The sequence below is a fragment of the Grus americana genome, chromosome 2 (assembly GCF_028858705.1).
Source record: "Grus americana isolate bGruAme1 chromosome 2, bGruAme1.mat, whole genome shotgun sequence".
NCBI lineage: Eukaryota > Metazoa > Chordata > Aves > Gruiformes > Gruidae > Grus > Grus americana.
Window position 1 is genome coordinate 147316964 of NC_072853.1, and position 13004 is coordinate 147329967.

Sequence of the window (13004 nt, forward strand, 5' to 3'; positions counted from 1 at the left end):
TGGCAAAAAGACAGATTTTGCTGATTATAAAGTGTCTTTAACAAGGGTTTTTAGCAGTCTGGAATGGTCTTAAAATGATACATTAACTGATATTGTTATACTGACTGAAGTGTTAAGCCTGGTTTGAAATTGCAGGAAAGCAATCCAAACTCATCATCAGAACAGTATGACAAATTATCTCTGATGTGTTTATTCTAGTTGTCATTTGGACTGAAATTAGGCATAGACTATTGACTATCTTCTACTCAATCACTGAGACAATGGTATTCAGTCATTCCAACAATATCTCAATGCAACCAAGTTGCAGAATATGTTATCTTGAATATGCCAAGAAGTTCTGTCTTCAAAAACGTGGTCCTAACTCAGACAGCAGCTGGGCCACCGTGCTTTTATCAACAAGTAGGGAAGCACGCAACAATGCTTTCTATACCAGCACGCCGTGCTCATCTCACAATGTTCTCTGCTGTAAAAGGCTGATGGGCATGTACTCAGTCAGAATTGGAGATAACTACAAACAGATGGAGGTGATCTCCGATAGATCCAGTACAATGTCAGCCTCTTCCAACAGAGAGCATCAGATAGAGATTTTCTGATGGCCATTTAAGATGTTACTTCATTTATAAAATGATCGTAGTAGTCACCTTTTGATTTGGAACCGAAAGACTTTGAGCTCAATGGAGACTAGCTGGGATGCTTTGCTCTCTCTTGGAAATTTTGTAACCTTATCATGGTACTTGATTTATTCAGTTGCTATTCTAAGACAACAAAAGTCAATCTCTTCACACCTCTTGAACGAGACCATTTGCTATAGAAAACTCTCTCTAGCCAGATCAGATAGGTTGTGTTTTCAAGCAAACATAATTCTTGTGCCAGCATAATAGATGAAATGCTAATAGCGTAATTTTAAGAAACTCTCTAATAAATACGTTTTTGATACCTCTTGTTGACATTTAAGTTTCTGTTGGTTATCTTCTAATATTTACTTTGAATGAGCTAGATAGCTGATCTGGGTTTGGTTCATGGAGTGTGCACAATCTTTAAAGGGAAACCTGTATGAACTACAGTCTTGTCTGTCTATAATACAGACTTGCACAAATCACGCCACTTCTCTAATTTCTCTGTGAAGTCAGCCTATAGCAAGATTTGAGCAGGAAAATGTGATTCCATTTCAAGGATGATTTTGTTACTGTAAGTTTTAGTTTTGTTTCACTTGGGAATGAAGACAGTTTCTTCATCACTTGTGAAAGCGGACACAGTCCATCTGTCTTGGAGAGGTTTGCCCTGGAAGCCACTGCCAATCAGGCAGGGTGCTGAGGAGCTAGGAGCATGAAGACAAGATTTTTTTTTTTCTGGGAAAATCACCTTTCCAGAACTCCTGGGGTTGTGAGGAGGATACCATAGTGTTATTTGGATTACTGAATATTATTTTTTAAAGTGTTTTACATACAGTAAGCAAATTTTTAATATGGTACCATACAGAGGCCAGTATATGAAGGCAACTTTGTTTTCCAGAGCTTTGATAAGTTGAAGTAAATGGAAAATCAGGAGCTACTTCTAATGCAGACACCTCAGTGCGTCTTAATGCCTATCTCAGGCACTCCAGTTTGATCAGATTGATTACTATGTAAGATTAAAGTCTGAGCTGAAATGATTTACATGTAGGGAGTTAATGACATAGTAAGATTACCATGTGATGCAACAAGCATTCTTACCTCTTTTTTTCTTACATACGTGGACTGGGGTCTTGTTAGAAAGTCTGTCTCTGGGCTGGGATTGCAGGAAGCGGTGGAGGTGAGAGAAGCAGGCAGTGCTGCCTGTAAGGGCAACAAACCGGGGGCAAAATGCTCTTGTTAACGTTGCATTCATTTCCCTAGCCTGCCAGGGACGTGCACGGCTAACAACTCCTGCCAACCTGAGGAGGAGCAACACACCAGTCTACCACATTTTTACAGTTCTTAAAACTAAGCGCCTTTTAATGTTTTCATAACTCTAATTTTCTACTTATCTGCAGCTGAAGTTCAGAGTGAAATCGAACGGATTTTTGAATTAGCAAGGACACTGCAGTTGGTAGTGCTTGATGCTGATACCATTAACCACCCAGCTCAACTAAGCAAAACCTCTCTGGCTCCCATTATAGTATATGTAAAGATTTCTTCTCCTAAGGTAAATATTTTACTGATATTCGTTCTTCTCTTCTCTTTCCTTCCCTTTTCCCCTCTTCCCTTTTCCCCTCTTCCCTTTTCCCCTCTTCCCTTTTCCCCTCTTCCCTCTTCCCCTCTTCCCTCTTCCCTTTCCCTTGGTCTTAAATGCAGATAATCACGTGTCCTCATTTAAGCTCGGAGCTATATATTGTTATTCCTTCCATCTGGATGGTGAAATATTAAACAAAAAAGTATCTTACTTCTGGTGTTACCAAACCCCATTTTGGAAAAGATGCTGTAGCTCCACTGTTTGTTTTTTTTCTAAAAAAATAAAAAAAAAAAAAATAGGGATTGCACTTTTAGTACCAATCATGTCAGTAATGCTAACAGTTTGTTAAATCAAAATAATATAGAAATGAAAGAAAGATTTTGAAATAATGAATATCAGACTGATTGGTAAACTTTCACATCTCCTGGTAATGTACTTTTTCATTACTCTGTGAAAAAACCTGCACACACTTTCTGAAGAGGCATTTGAAAGAGAAGAACAAATTATGGGAGGAGAATTCGGGAGAGTAATTAAAGAATTTCAACTTCAAAACAAACAAAACCAGAAACAGCAGAGGAAAATAGGAAGGGAACTTTTTAGTGCTCGTAACAGGAAAGGAGATGTTGGGAAGTAAATGAAAATGAACTTGTTCTGGATGTAAACAGCATGGGAAATGCTCCTGAAGCCAGCAAATGAAGAATTTTATCTGCTCAAGTGGACAGTTAAAAGTGTAAATGTTTTAAGTGGTTATATATGTACATTAAGTCCAAATCTGCTCACTTGTATTAATCTCTTATTTTTCACAGGTTTTACAGAGGTTAATAAAATCTCGAGGGAAATCTCAAGCCAAACACCTTAATGTTCAGATGGTGGCAGCTGATAAACTGGCACAGTGTCCTCCCGTGAGTTACTGTTAATTGATGTCTCGTCTTTGAAAGATGCCTTTCTTTTCAAGCACGAGGTTAATTATGCAATTTCTGGGAATGTTTGCCCTCTTCTGGCCATAATTCACTATTGATTTTTTGCAGAACACCTCCTGCAGTCTCTGGTCTCTGCACAAAGGTGCAGGGAAAAACAATCCTAGTCACAAGCAGTTGTTAGGATGTGTGCTGAATACATTCACCACTCAAACAAGCTCAGCATTTGTTTTACTTGATAATTCTTTTGAGGTTATTGATCTAAAAATGAACCCTCTTAGTGACTGTGCTTTATCTCTGGCAGTGCAGGGTAAGGCCAGTGGTTTGGGTAGCTCCCCTTGGGTGTATGTCACCACAGCCCATCTCTGCTGGCGTTCTTGGTCACGGTTTTGGCAAAGAGCTGTGGGGTACTGCATAGCTGAGAGCTCTGCAGTTCTTCTGTCAATGTGCACTGAAACAAATTCTTTCAACTTCCACCTATAAAGTGGAGATGATGAGACCCCAGCTGTGTTTTAAACATGGCAAGCATTGTTACTTGCATATTCAACTGTTAAGAGTATGGGTAAGAGACCAGAAGATGAAGGTTCATGTCAGATATGGAAATTTGCTATAGTTTTGGAGCTGAGTGAGGGGGATGTTTTCATCATGTAAGCTCAAGCATCTCAGTTAAGAGACTAGTCTCCTCAGGTCCCCAAGAAGTCAGTCAAGAATACTAGAGACCTGCGTAGTATCTCAAAGCTGCCTTCGGGAGGACTTCTGTCTCCCTGACCAGGGAGGGAACGGAGGAAACTCGCCTCCTATCTTTAGATGCCTAAAATTAGACCGTGTGACTAATCTCTTACCTAATATTTGTATGACACTTGGAAACTGTATGATCTATATTACTTGTGTTTCCTACTGTTATTAGTCTTAGTTTGTCTTAGTTTTCTCTTAGTTATACCAGATATGGGAAGTGAATCCCTTTTCTTGCTATTCCATTTTGTTAGAATAGCTAAAAACTTCAATATTTAACCTTTCTTTCTGCATATTTGAGTTTTAAGATTTGTTCAAGCTGCCTCTTCCTATCTTCATTGACTGTGTATTACTAAGTGGAAGTCATCAGGACTTGCTTTAGCAAGTGTAACATTAGTGCTAGTAACGATTGCTATCTTTTGTATCAATTCCGTTAAAAAAACCCCAAACAACAAAAAGCCAAAAAACAACCCAAAAGGGTGAAGTATATTAACACAAGTATTAGAAATGTGGTTCATTTTTGATGAATGGAAAGTGTAGTCATCCATGTCTCTAGCTGATCTCCCTTTACCTGGTGGTGATTTTCACTAAAACCTTTCCTTTATCAGGAAATGTTTGATGTAATTCTTGATGAGAACCAGCTTGAAGATGCTTGCGAACACCTTGCTGACTATCTGGAAGCCTACTGGAAGGCCACACATCCACCTAGCAGCAATCCTCCTAACCAGCTTCTCACTCGCACACTTGCAACAGCCACTCTTCCTATTAGCCCAGGTCCAAATATTAATTTACAGGTACAGTTTTTATGCCATTTCTTCTTGTTTTTTCTATCAACTTCTTCCTCTTCCAAAGCGCAGTGGTAGTCTGATACTAGAATATGCTGAATATGTCTTACTGTTGTTGACAGAGCGTTTTCAGTAGACATTCACCCGTTTTCAGTATAAAAGGCAAATACAGGCACATTATTGTTATTGCTATTGTATTCACAGTAGCATGTGTTTGCATATTGACTAGGGGGCTGGTTTTGATTCCAAGGACTAAGCCAGCCTGACTGAAAACATATGGTGATGTGAAGTGCAATACTTAAGATTTCATTGTGCCCAGGACACCACTGTGCCAGTAATATGTGTACCAGCCACAAGCATTTTTATAGCTGGCCATGTGTAATCCAATCAGAGGAATAAAACTGGGCTAATACTACGCACGTTACAGCCTCTGGTAGCTCTCTGACTGATGGGCACGCTATCGCTAATAGGCAAATCCCAGCCCCAGAGGCCCTGCATGACAAATTGGGTTACGTATGGAGCAGATCCGCAAATGTTGGAGGGAATCTGTTCCTATGTTCCCACAGGCTTTAGAGTTGTAGAGGTTGAAAATGACTGACTGTATTACTGAAGTCTCAAGGTCAAAGTGGCCCCTCCAGTGTTTCCTTTGTTCTTTTATTCATTGGCCATTGCTGCGAAAAGTACATACTTCCTTCAAGCCAAACTCTTACATAAAACCCGAGTTCCACTGCACGTTGTACAGAAAGACCTTGAGAAGCAGCATGTTCTGAACAGAGAGGTACTGTCTAGCGAGCTGGGAAAAACAGGCTTCATTCCCACCTCCGCACTGACCTGCCTGGTGACTTTGGGCGTACTTTGTCCTCTCTTTTCTCCTTCAACTTTTGCTTTGTATAATTGTATTCAGGTTTTCAGCATAAAGAGATCCTCTCCTTTGTATATGTGTTGCATGGCATGAAGTGAGGTCTTTAAAGATGCTACGTCATTATAAATAGTGAATGACGTCTTGAGGCCAAGGAGATCTCACTGGGGGGTTAAAATACATCTGTCCCAGCTCAAATAATGGCATGCTACATCTAAATTTCCACCTAAGTTCCCTATATACCCATAAGTTACATACCTAAGTGAGTTAAAATTCATAACTTTGGCTAAGAAAAAGGCCTCCTTTTAGAAAATCACAGGGGAAAAAAAAATATGTGCACCCAAATTAAAATGCTGAAAAATTGCTTTTTGTTTTTATGGTCTTGCAAAACAAATTTTTGTGTCAAAGAGTTTATTTCCCATTAGAAGACTACAGACTTGACAGGTTTGTTCTTTAACAAGAAAAATTGCTTCAGCCACCTTGCAGGGTATCTCCTTCTCTTGCTTTCAAAAGCGGTTGCAGGAAAAGAGACTGTAAGCTGTAGCTCATTTCTGCCTTCTTTTCTGTCCTCAGAGCTGAAACACCCTGAAAAAATTGTGAGCTGGAAGAATTTCTGAGTATGAAATTCAGTACTGTTGTGTGCAGACTTGCTAGATAAGCCTTTTTTGCTTTGTAGACGTGTTTATTATTTTGCTTGAGGGTTTTTTATGCCTTTTGGGTGTGGATTTATAGTTCACTTACTCATTTTATTAACTACATTCTCTGGAGGAACTATACAGAGTTTTAATAACACTTTTCTGAATGTTGTGCTATTTCCTTACAAATTAACAGATTTTTATCTTAAGGACTAAAGATGAGAATGTATTTGCTGTTTCACAGTTTGTTTGTAGGTCTATTAATCCAAAAGTGCGAAGCTACAGGGGTCCCTTATGTAACACAGAACTTTTACATTCCTTTCGTTTCATTTTCCTATGATACATTTTCAGTTGACATCTCAAACCTGAGCCTGTCACGGTCTTGGAATAGAGTGGGTTTATTTTCTAATCACGGTGGCTGAACCCATTCTCTCAATAGTGTTAGACCCTCTATTTGGAGAATTTAAAGTCTATGTCTGTGCTGTTTTTGTGGACTGCTCTGCAGAGAAAAACCATGCCACCAGCCATTTGGCCTGGAGGGGCCAGGTCCACGCTGCAAAGCATTTGAGTCATTCTCCCCCGGGGCCAATGCAGCACCCCTTCGCCATGAGACATAATTGGTTTTTGTGGTTTTTCAGTCCCGGGTGTGCATTATAATGAGAGATTTGTGTTGCCAGCTGCCAGAGTGGTATTTTTATAGCATGATGCTGACTGTGCGTGTTGCATGGCACGAGGTGCTTGAAGGTGCGAGGCCTCCTGGGACTGTTTGATATGAATTTGGTGAAGACTGTACACCTCCTGTCTATCTGATGGAGAGCTTTGGAGCAAACTGTCCTGACAACTGTTCTCAGGCTTCCTTTTGTAGGAAAATAGTTGGCTAATTCCAAAAAAGAAGACTGGAGCGACCTCACACACACATGGTGCAGGCAGTTAGGAACTACTGGATGGAAATAGGGAGAAAGCCAAATTGACTCGGTGGACACAGACTTCTCTCTCCTCTTTCAACACTGCCTAAACTTCTTTCCAAGAACCTCTACTTCTTTGAAATTACAATCTGAATAATGACATGGGTTTATCTCAAACTTTCCGCATTTTAGGCAAAAAACCTTATGAAATTTGGCCATAAAGTTCCTGTACTGTGGAATCTACTCCAAATCAGAGCCCTAATTTGGTTATGAACCACAAAGCAAGACCCTAATCCAGATTCAAACATTACCTGCTCAGTGTCCCTGTAATATTTAGGAAAAGTTACTGACGATGAATTTACCCATAAATCCCAATAGTCCTAACTATTCTGAAATTGTAGGCATTGGTTCTAAATTTATTCATTGCGTCCTCCACACGTACTCATCATAGCAGAGAAGATGCATCTGAGTTTGTAAAAGTAGCATTCTGTTCAAAGCAGATTGAAATTCTGCATTTGTTCTCAAATCACAGCAATGTCAGATTTTATTAGTCGTGATTATATATATGGGTACATACAAATAAGGCATTTGACCATATGAGAATTAAAGGGTTTTGGGTGTGTACTCAATTTATGTGCCTTAAAAATAGTCATGGTTGTGAACTGATAAAAATGTGTTTACACATCCAAAGCAGGCATTGCTTTAGACTCTTTAGCTTTTCATTTGATTTCATTTATAAATCACCTCTGTTGAGTCATTTCTGTTCACCTTGAACACATCTATTCATGTTTACAATGACTATATTCCTTTTCTGGCAAATCAGAATCATCTGGAGAATCATAAAAACAAGAACAAAAAAAGAAATTTGATCGCTGTTTCTGCTACCTTGTTCTCATCTGTACCATTTGTTTCAAATCAGAAACACGTGGAGCAACCCAGCTAATCACTGGGAAGTTTACAGAACAAAATGTTGTCTTGGAAAATGAAGATTTGTTGAATTTATCAAATTGCTGATTCAAAATATGTTGCTTTTTATAAGTTTCTGATAAAATACAGATTTGTTCCTGTCCAATTTCCTGTCATTTTACTTTTTGGGTTGCTAGGAAACCTACCTGCCAGGATCTGTGGCTGAAGGACAAAATTTCCTCCTTCCCCTAGCTCTTTTTCACAAAATAGAAAGACAGAAAGAAGATATGTCTGTGAGCTGCCCTGGAGGCACTCCTTACTTTTAGACAACTCTGAACGTAGGAGGGCAAACTTTAGACTACCTGTGGTAAATTCAGAACAGTCTCACAAACAAATGCCTGTGTAACTCTGTTAAAACTTACTTTAATTTTGTGCCAGTAGACATGATTTTGTCTTGATGTTCTTCACCTCATGTGAGAAGGATAAATCAATTTTGTCATAAACTATTTCTTAAAATTTTGCAATTAAGCTTGAAAAGTCTTTGGCTGTGGTTTGGGAATAAAAGCAGGTTAATGTAATGAAACCTCCAAATGAGTAAAATAATGCCACTTGTTCATTTTGCAGTGATTTCAAAGCATTATGCTGGTGAACAGTAGGTTTGTTATTAGCTGGTAATTTTTATTTCAGTCTTTTAATAGTAGTGGTGCATTAGGAAATTCTGTAGGTGATAATATCGCTCTCCTCCTGCTTTTCTTGGCAATGGTCTGTATTCTTGAGCTCTTGAAATTATGAGGTCAAAGTTTAATTTTTCATTACCATGAAGAAATGGAATTATTGCTGAGAAAAACAGATCAGTGATACTATTAGTATCATAATACAAACTTCATTCATACTAGATTCAATTGCAATTTTTTCTTCAAAAAAAAAAAGCTACTCTGGAAGAGCCAAGGTTTTATACTTTGGTTCTCTGCTGGAATCCACCTCCTCAGCCCTCTAAAATCACTTTCCCAGAGTGGCTGTTTCCAAGCAGGCATCTGTAAACTCTCAACTGATACCTGCCCTCCCTGGCATGACCACACATCCTATTTAACTTTTCTGCAGTTTGTCTTGCTTCTGCATGCTCTCTTTTTATCCGGAATGTGGTAGGCAATTATTGCTAACTGGCATAATCAGAAACATCACAGGAGACGAGGAAGTGTCACAGAATAACCCAAGTGCCACCCTCCATTCTGATGAGAGTGAAAGGAATTGTTTGTATTATAATACTGAATTTTCAGTAAAAGTTGAATTCTAATGGTTTTTTTTTCTAGTTTAGATTCAAAAAGTGGATCGTTGTGTACTTAAATTTTATTGGCTTCATGGTACTTTCTAGTTGAATTTGATATCGGGGAAAGTTTTTAAATGTGTACTTCATGTACATGAACTTACTGCTGGTTGTGATAGCAGGGATCTCAAGGAGACCAGAGGAATGACCATTCAGTTCCTGAACGCAGCAGTTCACAAATTGAAGAGGAAGCACGGGTTGAACCCATCAAGAAATCCCAGCATCGCTCTTCCTCAAGCCAACACCACAACCATCGCAGTGGTGTTAGAGGCCTTTCTAGGCAAGAGACTTTTGACTCAGAAACACAAGACAGCAGAGATTCGGCTTACGTAGAGCCAAAGGAGGACTACTCACACGAGCACGGTGACCACTATGATTCTCACAGGGATCACAATCATAGAGACGAGTCCCACGGGAGCAGTGATCACAGACACAGAGAATCAAGGCATCGCTCAAAGGAGAGGGACCGCGAGCAGGACCACAATGAATGCAACAAACAGCGTAGTCGTCATAAATCAAGGGACCAATATTGTGACAAGGATGGGGAAGTGATATCGAAAAAACGTAACGACACAGGAGAATGGAGCAGGGATGTTTACATCCGGCAGTAACTTTTGCCTCCGGCAGTCTTGTGTTTCTTTGAAGTCTTGTAACAATGCCCCTTGAAAATACCTTCGGGTTCTTCATTGCAGAACATATGGTATCCTTCTGTATGCTGATTTGTATTGCTGTTGCTTGCATAGCAATAGCATGAAATAGAATATTCATATACTTATTTTTTTGGTTAGTGCTATATGAATTAGCGTACTACAACTGCAGAGTTCCTGATGTTGTACTACGCCATTTTTCAAGCTGTTTTTTGGTAGCTGCCACTTGAACAATATCTGTTGCCATCAAGGTGTTGTTAGTGTTTTTTAAAAAAAGGTACATTTGATGTTTAATAACTTCCCGTGTATTCAGCAAGCCAGAATCAGCACATAAAAAAAAAATCTAAAACTTTTTGTCTGCTCTGATTTTTAATTTGTATGCACTTGATTTGCATATTGATTTAAGAGCCACTATCTGTTGCTTGTACCTCTGGTGGACTCCATTTGAAGACAGAATTCAGTCTTGCCTTACACACAGGGGATCATAAAGTCAAAATCTATTTTCTATGTACTGGTACTGTGTACTGTATATACAGTTTATAAATGTTATTTCTGCAGACACCTTCTTACTATCTAAGTTTGATCACACTGTTTTAGAGTCCTAATGCCAAGTCAGCAGATTTGCTTTTGAATTACTGGCAACTGGAACTAGCCTCATTTAGGAAATCTGTAACAGTGTTCAATCTAAATACTTTTTCTTCTGTAGCAGAAAGCTTATACTTATTGTAAATACGAATGAGTGCTTGAGATAAAGGGTCTAACTCTTCTACCTTATGCTGTCCTTGCAAACCCAATTTTGCATTTTAAATTCATGGTAAAGAGAACGAGCTTATCACTATAAATTATTCTTCTCTGTACAGGTCACGAAATTGCAATGGACGCAGCTTAATTTTTGTTCTGTCGTCAGAATAATAGAGCACACGTGACAGAGGTGTGTATGTGAGCGGGTGGGTGGCGGATGGGCGTACGTGTGCATGTGCACATTAGGCAGCAAGTGTGAGAATCTACTGAAGAAAACAAAGGTTACTCAAAAGCCCAACAAGTCTGTTCCTTCGTTCTGTCTATTAATTAAAAAATCCAAATTGCAGTCAGGGAACATGAGGGAGTTTACTGGCCCAGGTAATTGAGAAAGCATAAATCTGCTGGCTCTTTGTTGAGACTTCAGGAGAGTAAAACCAGGCAAATGTTACTGTGAGTGTTTCACTGGAAATGTAAAATCTTTGTGTTTTAGAGTATTTGTTTTAGTAAGAAAAGTTTACACAGCTTGTGGAGAGTTATTCTGTTGGAAAATAAATTTTTGTAGCTTCTCCACTTTTTCTACACTTGCCAATTCCTCTGCATTCCCACTCTGCAGCCAGCTCACTGCTTTCCCTTCACCTGAACTGTTGTGCTGCTGGTGAGGGCTTAGAAAAATGACTGTGACAAAAATACTCTGTTAGGAGCTTGCTAGAGAAAATGCATTGAAATTGAAGGGAGTGAACACAGTTTGTTTTGCATTGAACACCTGTTGCACTGGTAAGTGGGGAGAAATTCACTATTATTTTTGACTACAGGTTCCATACCCTTGCCTAGTGTAAAAGCTGTTCTGCATCACATAGAGTCTTTGTAGTAATTGTACGAATGAAATACTTTTTGTATTTCACTGTAAATAGCACATTATATAAAGGCTGTAGTGGGCTAATAATTAATTTAGCTGGAAATTATTTTTATTTATTATTTTAATTCTAGGAATATCAGCATTGCCTGATTTTTGAATATCATTTTAGTGAAATGGATAAGGTATATGGCAGGTGCATGTTTTCTCCAATCTCCTATTCCAGCGTCCAAGCAATTCACTTTAACTCCCTAAAACATCCTCTGTCCTCCCTCTCTCTTCTGCCCCTCTCCCTGATGCTTTATATGCATTTTTACAACAATGTGAGAGTGTGGAATTCTGCTGTCAGATACCTGGCCCTTCCTCCCAGTGCTGCTGACTGTTGTGGTTATTCAAGGGTAGTATTTGACTCAAAGCATGAACTGTGAGGAACACAATGAAAAGGGTATTATTCTAGAAATAAAATTCTCAGCATTTTTCTAAACATCACTAAATGACTTTGTAGACAGAGGAAGCATAGGTAAGTAAATCTGTTATATTACTGAATGGATATATAAGAGTATATAAACAGTGGCTTTTGATATGAGAGGATTTTCAGGGTTATCAGTGGAAAATGACATTGAAAGACTTTGTTGTTTGAATCATATCAGATCACATGTAAATGGGAAGAGAAGTTGTATTGTCTTGCTCTCTATAGCCTGGCTTTTGCTATTTTACCAGCTTCAGTAAACACTGTTGCTCCTACAACTGTTACATGACAGCTGTGTCCTCCAAGAAGTGATCTATGGATTGATTCTACTGCAATACCTTAAATCTTTTTGTTGTTATTTTTTTTTTTTAACTTCTGCTTCATAGAGTGTTTATTTTCCACCTTTCTTAAAGTATTTTTAAGGAATGTTTGGCAGAATTTCAAAGCACTGTGTATGAAAACTGTGGAGTAAGTAGCCATGTATAGACAAATAAATAAGAAAATAAAGAGCAAACCCCTAGTATTTAACTAGGGCCTATATATTGATTTATGGACTATAAATATCACAAAAACAGGCATGTCCCAATCCAACTAATGACAGAATGGTGTTTTGTATAGTGCTGCTAATTATGTACAGACAACATACTAACATGCATTTCTTAGGCAGACTCACTCAGTAGGTTTTTATTAGCCTTGCTAAGATACTTTCCTTCAGTTACTGTTCTAAGAGTGACAAGTCATTTGTAATGTGAGCTTGTACTACACATATTGCACAATGCCACCTGCCTGCTGAGCACTACTTTGAAAAGCACTTTAACAGAATTATTTCAATAACAAGCTTTAAAAATACTCCAACTGGAGGACATATCAAAGGTTATTGTGATGAAATGTCTTTGCAAAGTTTTGCTAATAGAAAGCTTAATATTATTGCTTGCATTAGGGTATTAATGAGTTCATATTTCTGTACCTGGTTTCAGGAGCTTTGAATCTGAGGAATGGTAGAGGTCCCAGTGAGCTCCAGAGTCTTCTTATGTATGTGTG

The 13004-nt window shown here is 38.7% G+C and overlaps 1 protein-coding gene across 8 annotated transcripts in view; it reads left to right on the forward strand.

Annotated features, from left to right (window-relative positions):
• Positions 1-11211, forward strand: part of CACNB2 (calcium voltage-gated channel auxiliary subunit beta 2) — a 253162-nt gene extending 241951 nt beyond the window's left edge. For 6 of the 8 annotated variants that reach the window (XM_054814568.1, XM_054814569.1, XM_054814571.1 and 3 more), the window contains 4 exons: positions 2012-2163; positions 2997-3092; positions 4448-4633; positions 9376-11211. In XM_054814568.1, the coding sequence (XP_054670543.1) occupies positions 2012-2163; positions 2997-3092; positions 4448-4633; positions 9376-9864 (923 nt within the window). In that variant the 3' untranslated portion in view covers positions 9865-11211. Of the gene's footprint in view, positions 1-2011; positions 2164-2996; positions 3093-4447; positions 4634-6056; positions 6101-9372 lie in introns of all 8 variants that reach the window. The other 2 variants (XM_054814574.1, XM_054814575.1) reach the window with 2 other exon arrangements.
• The last annotated feature ends 1793 nt before the right edge of the window (positions 11212-13004 follow it).